This window comes from Notolepis coatsorum (assembly GCF_963971535.1).
Source record: "Notolepis coatsorum genome assembly, chromosome: 10".
NCBI lineage: Eukaryota > Metazoa > Chordata > Actinopteri > Aulopiformes > Paralepididae > Notolepis > Notolepis coatsorum.
In genome coordinates this window covers 112291825-112306519 of record NC_140174.1, presented here as the reverse complement: position 1 = coordinate 112306519, position 14695 = coordinate 112291825, and the positions used below count along the sequence as shown (strand labels likewise).

The window sequence follows — 14695 nt, the reverse complement described above, 5'->3', positions numbered from 1 at the left end:
TGACCTCTGTAGTTCCCCCAACTATGCTGGCACTACCAACTAAGTGCACAGAGTTGTATGCGTTGTTATTTACTGATTACGCAATCAGTGAGCTGAGTTCTGTACAATCAGTCTGTACACTCCAAGCTTCCCCCTGTGACGCCGCCGCCGCCCTCAGCACACAGTTTGGCAGTGCGTGTCTTCATTTGAATTTCCTTTGAGAGAAGCGACAGGCCATACAGCTGACAGGATGTTCAGATGTGTTCCATATATCGGTATACTGGTTATTATCTGTGTTTTCTGCGACGCCTTGCCGACCGAAAGTGACCGGGAGCCGGTGAACCTCAGACCTGTCATCGGTAAGTGAGTTATCAATCAATCAATCAATCAATCAATCAATCAATCATCAGGTTATTACTCGCATCTGTTGACAGTAGCGGCGGGGTACAGTAAACACAGTCCAAAAAGGACATGTGCTTTATGTTAGTAATAGTATGTACACCAAGTTAGTTGACAAATGTATATAGTATATACCGAAATGAGTAATGACTATTGCTGACTGGTTTGCGTTACATTATTATTATTACAGTACATGCGGTGCTACAGAAATATACCTGTTGCCATTGGAGGTAGACTATAGGCTAAGGCTAGATGAGGCTCAAAATATCATATACCCTGATCGATTACTTTGGTAAAAATCCTCAAATCAAATCCACTGAAGTAGGCTGGATGAACCGTGCTGCTACAGTTTTGACGTCCCTCTGTGTCCCACAGGTATCTTGACTCAGGTGATTTCGGATGACGCCATGAGGCCATTTGGAAAGACCTACATACCTGCCTCCTATGTTAAGTATATTGAGTCAGGGGGAAGCAGAGTTGTACCAATCAGGTAGGTTGGGGCAATTTGATTATATTAATGTTTAATTAATTAGTTTAATTAATTAAACTATATTGAATATTACTGTATGAATACAGTAGCTGCCCATGTACTAGAGTCTAGTTTATTATTACTGAATAGTTGCCTACAGACCATCAACCTAGAGTCTAGTTTATATTTATATTTTAATTATTTTATTTATCCTTTATTTATCCAGGAATGTCCCATTGAGATACAAGATCTCTTCTTCCAGGGAGTCCTGACCAACATGGCACACAACAAGTTTCAAAATAAAAACAAGGGCATTAAACAAAAAACATACAAATCAAATACAAACACAAAAGGCCATTTGTGCAGTGGCAAGAAGCATAATCAGATCAGGAATAGCAGCAGGTAAAACAGTTACATGTTTCATGAAGGGCTAGTCGTAGCATACCTTTAAAATCATTCACAGTAGGAAGTGCCTCTAAGTTTCACTTGCAGCGTATTCCATAAAAAGGGAGCATAGTAGTTGGAGAATGCAGTATTACCATCAACCTAGAGTCTAGTTTATATTACTGTATGAATACTAGCTGTCTACAGACATCAATGAGTGTTCTTCTCTCCACAGGTTGACTCTGACCATCGCTGAGTATGAGAGAATCTTCCAGTCGATTAATGGGTGAGCCGTCTTCATCTCAAACCTTTAGTGTAACTGAGGGGTACAATTCCCTGACTGTATTGATAAGTATGGTATTATTAAACCACTACCTCTTGTACTTTAACTTCTGGCCATCCAGTACATGATATAGATATGATGAACACTTTCCCACCTGATGAAACGAAGTCCACACAAATGTATAAATCGAATATTTTATATAGCAAAGGGTATATACAACGTTCACTTAATGACATTTATGATTTGAAATGCACTTGTATGGCAAATGAGTATTCGTAGGTAAATCAACATTGAATGTCCAATCTCTGGTTACGCAGGGAGTAAGTATACAACCTGGTTCTTTAGGGAACTATAGCGATGGTACTTAAATGATTATAGCTGGATACACTAAGGGGGGGGGGGTCCCGCTGGTTGTAAGACAGTAGGGGGGGTTAGAAGAGCCGCTGGCGGTATCCCATCTGGCCGACGATTTCTTGGGAGAATTCAGAGTCCTGAACACGATGCCCACAGAACCTCGGTCCGCAGATGAATACAGCTGGACCCTCTGGTGGACGGTAGCTGCCGGTCCACAGATGAAGAGACGTGAGGCGACCTCACTCGGGGTAGAGCGCCGTCTCACCTGGACTCCTCTCCGGGGGGTAGTTCCAACACTCAGCAGTGTTGGCCGTTATCCATGGAATAATCAAAGCACCCAAAGCATGTAGATAATCCAAGCCGTGGAAGGCTCGCCGTCGTCCGGGTAAAGTAATCCAATGTACAGGTCCACTCGTCCTGGCCCGGAGCTCCTCGGATGCAAGCACCACACGTGGTCTGCCCAGCCTGGTTAAGACTCCAGATAACGTCAGGAACGATGGGGGTACTGCTCACTTTATAACTCTAACCGAACGATGCACCATACATAATAGACTATTATTAGCTTAATAGAAATACGTCCAACTCGACGGTATAGTGCCAAACTATGACAATTCAACTATTAATCCACACGATATCTCAATGCCTATTCTGAGGCCAAGTAGGCCTTACTGCACCACACGTGCGTCGTGGGTGAGGCTTTGCGTCTGTTACTTAGTTGGAGGGTAAAGAACTAATGGACTAAAAGAAAGTTCTACTTTACTTGCGCCATATATATATGCGCTGTGAACAAATAGTACCATTCGTATTTCGCCAGACGTATTCCTACGCGGAACCGGGCTTGCCACGACATGTTGGTCGGCACGATTGAACTTGAACCTAGGGGTATGGCTGCTGGCGCCAGGTTCTCGTCCAATGGTAGAATGAAACTATTATGGGCTGTTTAGTAGACTAAAGGGATATTCAGTGCATATTGTACAAGGAATATACAGGGGATATCAAACGATATACAAATACTATTAAATATATATCCATAAATAAATATATACATTCGGTTTAATCTGATCCTTCACAACATTTAGAGTTGCACCAATCCCAGTCCACGGTCTTAAGCACCACATTTGTAGTAGCAGCCGATACAGAACACGCTATTGTTATACTAATCCAATCGATTGCTCTACTAACTGAACAATATAGACTTACAGTAAGGGGAGACAATTAATTCATAATAATAGAAAACAGTAAAGTAAAGTAAATCATAAAAAAGGGTATAAGACCACGGTGCCAGTGGTGCCAGTTTCAGGTAAAAACATGTATGTGAAGGTATTCTGTGTACTATATCCATCTATTGAGCTATATTTAATTTAGTTTATATCCCACATAATTCTATTCAACCTCTTATACAGTCGTACAGCCCTGGCCTATATTTTAGTTCATAAATATATTATTCTATTGTGCTTAACTTAGCTCATATTTCATTTGACTTTACTCCACCACTTTATTGTATTATCTGTCTGTTTAATGTCTCTCCGCTAATATCGCACCAGTAACGTCCAAAGCAAATTCCTTGTATGTGAAAAGTATACTTGGCAATAAAGACCTTTCTGATTCCAATTCTGATTCTGATTCTGGTTCTGATTCTGATTCTGATTCTGATTCTGATTCTGATTCTGATTCTGATGTGACCGTCCAGCCTGTTGCTCATCGGGGGGGCGGTGGACCTGGAGACCTCGGACTTCGCCAGGGTAGCGAGGATCTTCTACAGGCTTGCCGTGACGGTTAGTATCCAGATACCTTTCGACAGGAGACAGTCCCTCTGTCTTCCAAGATTCAAGATTCAAGATTCAAGAGGTTTATTTGTCACATACATACCAGGGCATATGTAACGGATGGTATCGTGAAGCGCAGTCAAGAAGGGCTGGGGTGAGTAGCGGTGCTATGGGTTAAACTCACTCTCACATCCTCAAAAGACGCATAAACCCATTACTTAGAAGTGGATTCACCTCTTGGTATAACGGTCTGTGTTGCTGCCTGCGGTGTGGGAGACCGGGGTTCGACTCCCACTCGGGCATCGAAGTTTGAGGTGACGTTGTCACAACCGTTACACATACAGTGAAATGCGAGTGGTCATGCCCGCATCGATTGTGCAATAATACTAATAATAAAATAGACATAAAGAAACAGGTAATAAGAAGACATAAGATGTGCATGATAAAATAGACATGCTAAATTCCTGAGAAGGCACTGGTTCCTATGTACACTACTATACAATATACAATTTTAACTCCGTCATTATGCTATACTTACTATATATAAATTATACTATACGAGAACCACATTTGTTCTTTCCTTAAAGTTACTTATATTTCTCATTCCTTTAAAGTGACTTTTCCATTTTGTTTAAAGTGACATTTTGTTTGCAGCATATGTGTGTGTGTGTGTGTGTGTGTGTGTGTGTGTGTGTGTGTGTGTGTGTGTGTGTGTGTGTGTGTGTGTGTGTGTGTGTGTGTGTGTGTGTGTGTGTGTGTGTGTGTGTGTGTGTGTGTGTGTGTGTGTGTGTGTGTGTGTGTGTGTGTGTGTGTGTGTGTGTGTGTGTGTGTGTGTGTGTGTGTGTGTGTGTGTGTGTACTTGTGGGTTGAGAGTTTAATGTTCAGTGTTCTGATGGCCTGGGGGAAGAAGCTGAGCCGAAGTCTCTCTGTTCCCTGTTGCGTGTGTACGTAGGCAGGAGCGACACAAGGCATCGGTGTACAAATTATTAATGTAAATACGGATAATCCTGTTAAATTGTAAAGGGCTGCATTTATATACAGTAGTGCTTTTATCCAACACACTTTACAATTTGTTCCTCACATTTTACCCATTCACTCACACATTCACACACCGACGGCGGAGGCGACCATGCAAGGTGCCAAGCTGCTCATCAGGAGCAATTAGCGGTTAAGTGTCTTGCTCAAGGACACTTCGACACTCTGACCGGGAGGAGCGGGAATCGAACCGGGAACCTCCAGATTACCAGACGACTGCTCTAACCCTGTTCTAGATCAGTGGTTCCCAAAGTCGGGGTCGCGACCCAAAAGGTGGGCCGCGAGCAGCCACGGGTGGGCCGCGAGATGATTTAAAAAAAAATTAAAAAAATTAAAAAAATGTATTTCTTTTATTTTTTATTTTTTATTTTTTATTTTTTTATTATTATTATTTTTTGTCAGGCCACTGAACTTAGAAGCAGGCCAGGACAGTGTTTCTAGTTGTATTCTAAAATTCTATTCTATTGTATTCTAAAATGTGACTATATGGTTTTATATTAACTTAATAAATAAACAAAAACGAAAAATCTACTTATTTCAACGAACATTTCAAACTAAATAACAGATTATGCACATAAAACGCTGAAAACAACCGAAGCAACAATAGTATTTTAATGAGGCTATTATTATTATCATTATTATTTTGCAACAAGTTAGCCCTCTCATAAATAGCACATATAAATGAATAACTAACTTGAACTAACTTAATAGGATTGAAGTGATATTTGGCTTAAAAAATCGGTCGCCTGACAAAAAAAAAAAAAAGCCTGACGATGTGCATTGGGCCGCGGCTCTCTGACGCCTTATTTTCTGGGCCCTGGCCTGAAAAGTTTGGGAACCCCTGTTCTAGATAACTGCCTTTGTTTCACATCATTCATATAGACTGTCTCACTTGGCAACATCCAGAGATACAATTAAAACATGCACACTCTTAGTATAGCTTTCATTTAATCTAATTCCACTTCAAGCCTTTATTTCAACTCGTAAGACACTGAGGTCAGGTTACCCTCATTTACAGTGACAAGCTTACAAAACAAGACACCATTAACAGTGGATTCATACTTATAGGCACAATAAATAAGAATAAACAATAGTAAATCAGCTAAAACAGTTACAAGTCGACGCACAGTGGTCGGAGATCATACTTTTAAACGCAGCAAGAGAAGGAAGAACCTTCAGCTTCAGGGTCAGTTGGAGGACATTCCAGGTGTTGGAAGCATCAAAGGAAAAAGCTGTTCTTCTTCCTGGTTCAGAGCAAACTGGAGGAACCCTAAGAACAAACCAGTCATCTGAACGTGTAGAATGGGTTTCAAGATTCCATTCCAACAGTGTTGTGATGTAAGAGGGTCTAACATTCTATTCTTAAATGCCCCAGCTCCACGAACAAGGTTCAACACATTTTCACAAATCCTCTCTTTAAAACAAGTAACCTTTATTGTCTCTCCAGACCACAGATAGTAACGGACATGAACTTGTTGTCAAAAAGCGTGTTCTCCCCATAGCAATATAAAGTAGTCCTAGCAGTAAAAAACAACCTTGTGTGAAGGAAGCAAGAAACTGGATGAACAATTGTAGGGCTGTCCCCGACTAAGGATTTGGATGGTCGACTAGGATTGGCCAAAATTTGCCGTTAGTCAACTATTGGTCGACTTAAAAAAGAAAATGTATAATATTTTTTTTATTAATTTTTTTTTATTTTATTTTTAAAAAAATTATTTTTTTGTATCATTCCATTTGGGCTGTGGGGGGTGCTTAATGTCTGAAGGAGTCGACTGAAGGCTTCTTGTCCTCTGCAAAAGCATGCAATTGGTCCACTGATGGATACATCTTGATATTTGTCTAGTATAGTGTGTTCATTAGATGGGTGAAATCCTCTTTCAGTGCCTCTGTGCCTGTTTTCGTAGGCAGTTAGCCTCTAGTATGCGTGCCATTAGCGTTAGCCATGCTTCTATGCCTCTTTTCTTTTGAAAAAAAATATAAAGAAAATAAGATTTTTTTTTTTTTTTTTTTTTTTTATTATATTCGACTAAGAGGTTGGCCAGTCAACTACGGCCTCTTTCGACCGATTAGTCGACTAATCGATTAATAGGGGTCAGCCCTAAACAATTGTATGCAAATGTCTGGATGTGTTTGAATTACTTTTTTTGTGTGTGTGAGAGACACCTAGTGGTCAGTAATAAAAACTACAACCATAAAAAAGGCTCGATTGGTTGACAGAGAGATACTTTTCTGGTGGTGGCTACATGTGTTCTCTCTCTCTCTCTCTCTCTCTCTCGCTCTCTCTCTCTCTCTCTCTCTCTCTCTCTCTCTCTCCCTCTCTCTCTCTCTCTCTCTCTCTCTTGCCCAGAACTTTGGTGTGGCACCTATAATGTAAATTAAAAGGTCCTGCCTAGTTCTCAATAAGCCCATGCTCAAGGCACCAGCACTGTCAATGGTGAACCCCCAATTTGTGTTTCAGAACCTTGGACAGCACTGTACTGAAAATTAGTGCTGGAAATGTTTTTTAAACTGAGCCCGACCAAGTGAAGAGGGATTGCTGTATATATTTAATTGATTAATTTATATTATTATTATTTATTTGTAACAATTGAGCACACACTTCTTAACCCTTTTATGTCTAAACTAAATATAAATGAAATTAAACATTCTATAATTGATGGCCATTATCAAAGCAATTCAATGTAGACGGAGAGGGCTAGCAGAGCCACGGCAGTTTAGTAGGGTAGCTGTCTCACATGCAGGTAAAGGTAGCCATCTGTCTCACACAGGTAAAGGTAGCCATCCGTCTCACACCCAGGTAAAGGTAGCCATCCGTCTCACACCCAGGTAAAGGTAGCCGCCTCACAGGTAAAGGTAGCCGTCTGTCTCACACACAGGTAAAGGTAGCCATCTGTCTCACATGCAGGTAAAGGTAGCCGTCTGTCTCACACGCAGGTAAAGGTAGCTGTCTCACACGCAGGTAAAGGTAGCTGTCTCACACGCAGGTAAAGGTAGCTGTCTCACACGCAGGTAAAGGTAGCCGTCTCACACGCAGGTAAAGGTAGCCGTCTGTCTCACAGGTAAAGGTAGCTGTCTCACACGCAGGTAAAGGTAGCCGTCTGTCTCACAGGTAAAGGTAGCTGTCTCACACGCAGGTAAAGGTAGCCGTCTGTCTCACAGGTAAAGGTAGCTGTCTCACACGCAGGTAAAGGTAGCCGTCTGTCTCACAGGTAAAGGTAGCTGTCTCACACGCAGGTAAAGGTAGCCGTCTGTCTCACAGGTAAAGGTAGCCGTCTGTCTCACAGGTAAAGGTAGCTGTCTCACATACAGGTAAAGGTAGCCGTCTGTCTCACAGGTAAAGGTAGCCGTCTGTCTCACAGGTAAAGGTAGCTGTCTCACATACAGGTAAAGGTAGCTGTCTGTCTCACAGGTAAAGGTAGCCGTCTCACATACAGGTAAAGGTAGCCGTCTGTCTCACAGGTAAAGGTAGCTGTCTCACATACAGGTTAAGGTAGTCGTCTGTCTCACAACCAGGTAAAGGTAGCCGTCTGTCTCACAACCAGGTAAAGGTAGCCGTCTGTCTCACAACCAGGTAAAGGTAGCCGTCTGTCTCACAACCAGGTAAAGGTAGCCATCTGTCTCACACGCAGGTAAAGGTAGCCGTCTGTCTTACACACAGGTAAAGGTAGCCATCTGTCTCACACGCAGGTAAAGGTAGCCGTCTGTCTCACATGCAGGTAAAGGTAGCCATCTGTCTCACACGCAGGTAAAGGTAGCCGTCTGTCTCACAGGTAAAGGTAGCTGTCTGTCTCACAGGTAAAGGTAGCCGTCTCACACTCAGGTAAAGGTAGCCATCTCACACGCAGGTAAAGGTAGCTGTCTGTCTCACACGCAGGTAAAGGTAGCTGTCTGTCTCACACGCAGGTAAAGGTAGCCGTCTGTCTCACACGCAGGTAAATGTAGCCGTCTGTCTCACACGCAGGTAAAGGTAGCCGTCTCACATGCAGGTAAAGGTAGCCGTCTCACACGCAGGTCAAGGTAGCCGTCTGTCTCACACACAGGTAAAGGTAGCCGTCTCACACGCAGGTAAAGGTAGCCGTCTCACATGCAGGTAAAGGTAGCCGTCTCACATGCAGGTAAAGGTAGCCGTCTCACACGCAGGTAAAGGTAGCCGTCTCACATGCAGGTAAAGGTAGCCGTCTCACACGCAGGTAAAGGTAGCTGTCTGTCTCACAGGTAAAGGTAGCTGTCTGTCTCACAGGTAAAGGTAGCCGTCTCACATACAGGTAAAGGTAGCTGTCTGTCTCACAGGTAAAGGTAGCTGTCTGTCTCACAGGTAAAGGTAGCCGTCTCACACGCAGGTAAAGGTAGCTGTCTCACATGCAGGTAAAGGTAGCCGTCTCACACGCAGGTAAAGGTAGCTGTCTCACACGCAGGTAAAGGTAGCTGTCTCACAGGTAAAGGTAGCCGTCTGTCTCACACCCAGGTAAAGTTGTCTGTCTCACACGCAGGTAAATGTCTCATGTAAAGGTAGGTGTGATAGCTCACTGTACACATGTGTTTCAGGCTAACGATGCAGGGGATTTATTTCCCATCTGGGGCACCTGCATGGGCATGCAGCTGCTGACCGTGATGGTCGCCGGGAAGAATCTGTTGAGTAAGACCACCGCTGAGAACATAGCCCTGCCCCTCGACCTCACTGCAGGTAACACCTCCTCCACTGAGAACATAGCCCTGCCCCTCGACCTCACTGCAGGTAACACCTCCTCCACTGAGAACATAGCCCTGCCCCTCGACCTCACTGCAGGTAACACCTCCTCCACTGAGAACATAGCCCTGCCCCTCGACCTCACTGCAGGTAACACCTCCTCCACTGAGAACATAGCCCTGCCCCTCGACCTCACTGCAGGTAACATCTCCTCCACTGAGAACATAGCCCTGCCCCTCGACCTCACTGCAGGTAACATCTCCTCCACTGAGAACATAGCCCTGCCCCTCGACCTCACTGCAGGTAACATCTCCTCCACTGAGAACATAGCCCTGCCCCTCGACCTCACTGCAGGTAACATCTCCTCCACTGAGAACATAGCCCTGCCCCTCGACCTCACTGCAGGTAACACCTCCACCGCTGAGAACATAGCCCTGCCCCTCGACCTCACTGCAGGTAACACCTCATCCACTGAGAACATAGCCCTGCCCCTCGACCTCACTGCAGGTAACACCTCCTCCACTGAGAACATAGCCCTGCCCCTCGACCTCACTGCAGGTAACACCTCCTCCACTGAGAACATAGCCCTGCCCCTCGACCTCACTGCAGGTAACACCTCCTCCACTGAGAATGAATGATAATTACATTTATTCAAATAAGCAATACTTTTATTCTGCACCTTTCTAAAAGCTCTGTGGGTGTATTATTATTTTTCCTTTTTATAAAACAGTGGATAAATGAGTACTCTGGTAAAAGTAAATGTCCTCCATTCAAATTCTACTTAAGTAAAAGTAGAGTATTTGCAATTGAATGTACTTAAGTATCTAAAGTAAAAGTATGCATTCTACATGACTACACGATGCTTGGGAGAATTCAACCCTCAATCCATAGACCTCTAAAGGTTATGTTAAAGTGGTATGTGGTCCAGTTATGCTGCTTTGATTAAAGGTTCTGTTAAAGTGATATGTGGTCCAGTTATGCTGCTCTGATTAAAGGTTATGTTAAAGTGGTATGTGGTCCAGTTATGCTGCTCTGATTAAAGGTTATGTTAAAGTGGTATGTGGTCCAGTTATGCTGCTTTGATTAAAGGTTCTGATAAAGTGATATGTGATCCAGTTAGCTCCTAACTCCGGAGGAGGAGTGTACAGTGCACACCTCTGTACATAGGTGAGACGGAGGTGGATAGGGTTAAAACCTTTAAATTCCTCGCTACCCACATCAGCGAGGACCTCACCTGGGCTCACAACACCCAACAGATAATAAAAAAAATCCCACCAACGACTGTACTTCCTAAGAAGGCTGAGAAAATTTGGCATGCCACCCAAGATTCTCAGCAACTTCTATAGAAGTACGGTTGAGAGTGTCCTTACCAGCTCAATCACGGTCTGGTATGGAAACTGCACTGCTAAGGAGAGGAAGGCACTCCAGCTAGTGATTAAAACTGCTCAGTACATCTCTGGAGCAGCCTTCCCCTCACTACAGGACATTTACTCTACCAGGGCCACCAGGAGAGCACACAACATCATTAAGGACAGTGCACACCCCCAACACAGACTCTTCAACCTCCTGCCATCAGGCAGGCGATATAGGAGTCTGAAAGCCAGAAAGACGAGACTGACAAACAGTTTCTACCCACAGGCCATCAGGCTCTTGAATGCCAGCACCTCATATATTTTTGCCATGTTTTCTATACAACATCTTTCTCTTCAAAGTAACTAGTAACTGATGAGTTCAGATAAATGTAGTGGAGTAAAAAGTACAATATTTGCTTTGAAATGTTAGTGGAGTAAAAGTATAAAGTTCCCCAAAATTTGAATACTCACGCAAAGTACAAGTAGCTCAAAATCATACTTAAGTACAGTAGGCCTACTTGAGTAAAAGTACTTAGTTACTTTCCCACCACTGCAAAACAAGGTGGAATTCTTGGGATATTCAAGGTTTTCATCTCGATGGCTTACTGTGACACGCTGCCCTCTCTCCCCTCTCAGAGGCCCATTCCAGCAGGATGTTCCAGGGCTTTCCCAGTGACCTCATGAAGGCCTTGTCCCGGGAACCTTTAACTGGGAATTTTCACCACTATGGAATCACTGTGAAGGTGCAGTACACCCGTCTGCCAGCGTGTGGCAGTGTCACGTTTCAACACGTTTTCAACTTCTTCTTAAATCCGGTGGGAGGAAGAATTTGCAGAACCTGTGGGTTTATAGTTTTTTATTGATTTATTATAAGGAACACACCGACATTATAGGAAACACGCGTACCGTCTTTTCCAGAGTCAGTTGTCTCCACAGTCAAGAAGATAGATAGAAGATAAATGTATGTGTCGACTATTAGAGTCAAAAAACAAGATAATAGGTGCCATTAGTGATGTCAAACAAAGTAATACAAGGTACTTCTCTGATTTGTGGAAACATTGGAATCGATGCCTTTATGTATTTTAATCTATGTTGTTGGCCTTGTTTCTTTTGTTATTGTATTTTTGTTGTTGTTTTGTATATGCCTAATAATAATAAATAATAATAATACATTTTATTTGTATAGCGGTTCTCAGGAACCCGAAGTCTAATATGGACCTTGAGCCTGAAATAAAGTCATCATCATCATAGATACCAGTTTCCTCTCCTGTGCGTTCAGTAGAAAGCTATCTGGCTGTGTTCTGCGTTGGTTGTGACCAGAGGACATATTTGTCTTTTGTTGCAGAGCTTCCAGGGAAACGAGAAGCTGCAGAATGACTTCACCATCCTCTCCACCAACGTAGCTGAGAACAAGGCGCACTTCGTCTCGACCATGGAAGGTGAAGACCATCGAATTATTCGTCCACTTTTGTGTGTCATAATATTACTATTGTTTTTTTGGTGTGTGTGTGTGCATGTGCAGGCAGTCAGTCCAGACACGGGAGAGAAGGCTTTGATCCTTTGACATATTGAAATAAAAAAGATTATAGATAAATGGAAAATAAAAAGAGAAAAACAAACAACCTAAAATCCAAACTCAAGAATCAAACAAAAGAGAAAGAAAGATAATAATGGACACTATAATACAGACACTATAATACACTATGACACACTATAATACAGACAAAGACTGTATGTTTTATTCTTTCTAAGTTGCTACACACATTTCTACATACATCAACCATGTATTTTACCTCTGCATCTAAATATTTACGCTTCTCAGGCGAAGCTCTGTAGAAATGCTGACGTATCGGCTGCACGCCACTCACATCCACATCGTGCTCCACCCAATCAGTCCGCGCGGCACGTCACCAAACAAACATGAGAATGTCAATACAAGTTCCTCAAAATGCCAGAGCCTGTGCTTCCGGCAAATGGCCAAACAACCCCTTAAAATTCTTGAGGGTCTCCGACCGGACAACAACCCCTCATCAGGCTCACGGATCGCATCGTCCATAGACTCATCCAAAACCACCCCCACTGTACCAGCCACCAAGGCAGGACTCCCGGCCCGCTGTTGATCCCTGCTGGCCAGCACCGGATAAACAAGAGTGATCGTAATATGTCTTAAGCAAATTAACATGAAACAGTTCCTACTACCAGGAGTTGAGACCAAGTAGTTTTGCTCTGAAATACGCTTACTGTATACTGTATACGGACCTGAAAACTTTGCTTGAAAGGATGACGTCACCACCGGACAAAGAGCCAATTTGATCCATGGTCACTCTGGATGACTCTGGGGATGCCGAAAACAGACATAAACTGTGTCAGCACTTTAACTATGGATCTCGCAGTTATTGTGCGCAACGGATACGCTGCCGGGTATCTGGTGCGTTGAATGACAGTCAACAAATACTGGCAACCAGACTTTGCCTGGGGCAGCGGCCCTACACAATCAATAATAAGGTGCTCAAAGGGCTGACTGATCGTAGTGATCGGTTGCAATGGGGCAATGCAGCTGAACTGTTCCTATCGCCCTCCTCTATAAGGCCAGAATGAACTGCAGCTGAACTGTTCCTACCGCCCTCCTCTATAAGGCCAGAATGAACTGCAGCTGAACTGTTCCTACCTCCTCTATAAGGCCAGAATGAACTGCTTCTGAACTGTGCGCATAATACTGTGCATTAATCGTGTGTTGTGATCCCATTGTACAGATGTATAGTAATGATTGTTAATGGCCACGAGGGGGCGCCATTGTGTGCAAAGTTACATTGTGCAATGCATGTTTAATAAAAACCCCAGTGTGTATTCCTCTCCGCAAAGGCAAGAGGTATCCGTTTTATGGGGTGCAGTGGCACCCAGAGGTGAACCGTTTCCAGTGGAACCTCAAGCTTCACTACCCTCACTCGCCCAACGCCGTGCGCCTGGCCTCCCTGCTCGCAGAGTTCTTCATCAACCAAGGTAGGCTGCTCAACACAAGAATCACTTTAAAGGACCAGACCGCTGTTTTTGACATGTGGGTTCCAAGTCATTCATCTTAAAGGACCAGACTAACAAAGGCAGTGCTGAATGTGTCAAGTGAGGGGGGGGGGGGGGTACATTGCTTTCTGGGTATGTAGTCATTCAGCAATGGCTGAGAAATGGTTCAGCTTTCTTTCAACCTCTGTAGCTAAGAAAATAGTCTTGTGTTATAAGCATGATTCATAAGACATAGATTGACAAGTATCTGCCTGTTTGTATAAGTGATGGCTTATTTTGAAGGTATGAACCTGTACTTTCATATTATGTAAAAAAAATTATAATAATAATGAAAATCCCCCTAAAGTGCCCAGAAAGTGGGGGGGGTTAAGAATTCCCCAAAAGCCCAGACCTCAGAGAGGTCTAGACTTCACCCTAGACTTCCCCTCTGTTGTCCTTTCTATTCTACTTTATTCTATTTTCGTTTCATCTCTTCATCCTCTGGCTGGTTTAATCATGGACAACCCCTCCCCACCCACTACACACAGACTTGGCTGATAGAAGGAGCACGTTCAGTGTTAGACTCAGACTCCCAAGATGCAACACTGAACGGCACAGGACGTCCTTCATTCCAACAGCCATCAGATTATAGACCACCTCAACACTTCCGGTATTCTGAGCTCATGGGAGAGAGAGCAGGGGGAGAAAATGAATGAATGTGGATGAGAGCCTCGACATTAAGTGGTTGTAGCTACGGCTGTGGGGGGGGCCTGACTCTCCTGAATACGGAGAGACCAATCCCAAGTCGATCTGCACTTTGTCTGCCGAGCTATAGTCACTTTTCCGCACCTACTCCAGAACTTTGCATGAACAGATTGCCCACGGAGTCTCTCTGGATTGTCCAGAGATCTAGGTTTATCAATCTGCGCATGCAGAGTTCGGGAGTAGGTGCGGAAAAGTGACTATAGCTCAATGTAACGCGGAAGTGCA

At 43.6% G+C, this 14695-nt stretch overlaps 1 protein-coding gene across 1 annotated transcript in view; it reads left to right on the top strand.

The window, feature by feature from the left end:
* Positions 1-212: 212 nt before the first annotated feature.
* The window catches only part of LOC311235235 (gamma-glutamyl hydrolase), a gene marked incomplete at its 3' end in the record, with an annotated part of 15191 nt that continues 708 nt past the window's right edge, over positions 213-14695 (top strand). The window contains exons 1-8 of the mRNA XM_084322645.1: positions 213-338; positions 754-868; positions 1467-1517; positions 3559-3643; positions 9215-9353; positions 11345-11451; positions 12054-12147; positions 13571-13708. Coding sequence (XP_084178771.1) covers positions 230-338; positions 754-868; positions 1467-1517; positions 3559-3643; positions 9215-9353; positions 11345-11451; positions 12054-12147; positions 13571-13708 — 838 coding nt within the window. The 5' untranslated portion in view covers positions 213-229. The remainder of the gene's footprint in view (positions 339-753; positions 869-1466; positions 1518-3558; positions 3644-9214; positions 9354-11344; positions 11452-12053; positions 12148-13570; positions 13709-14695) is intronic.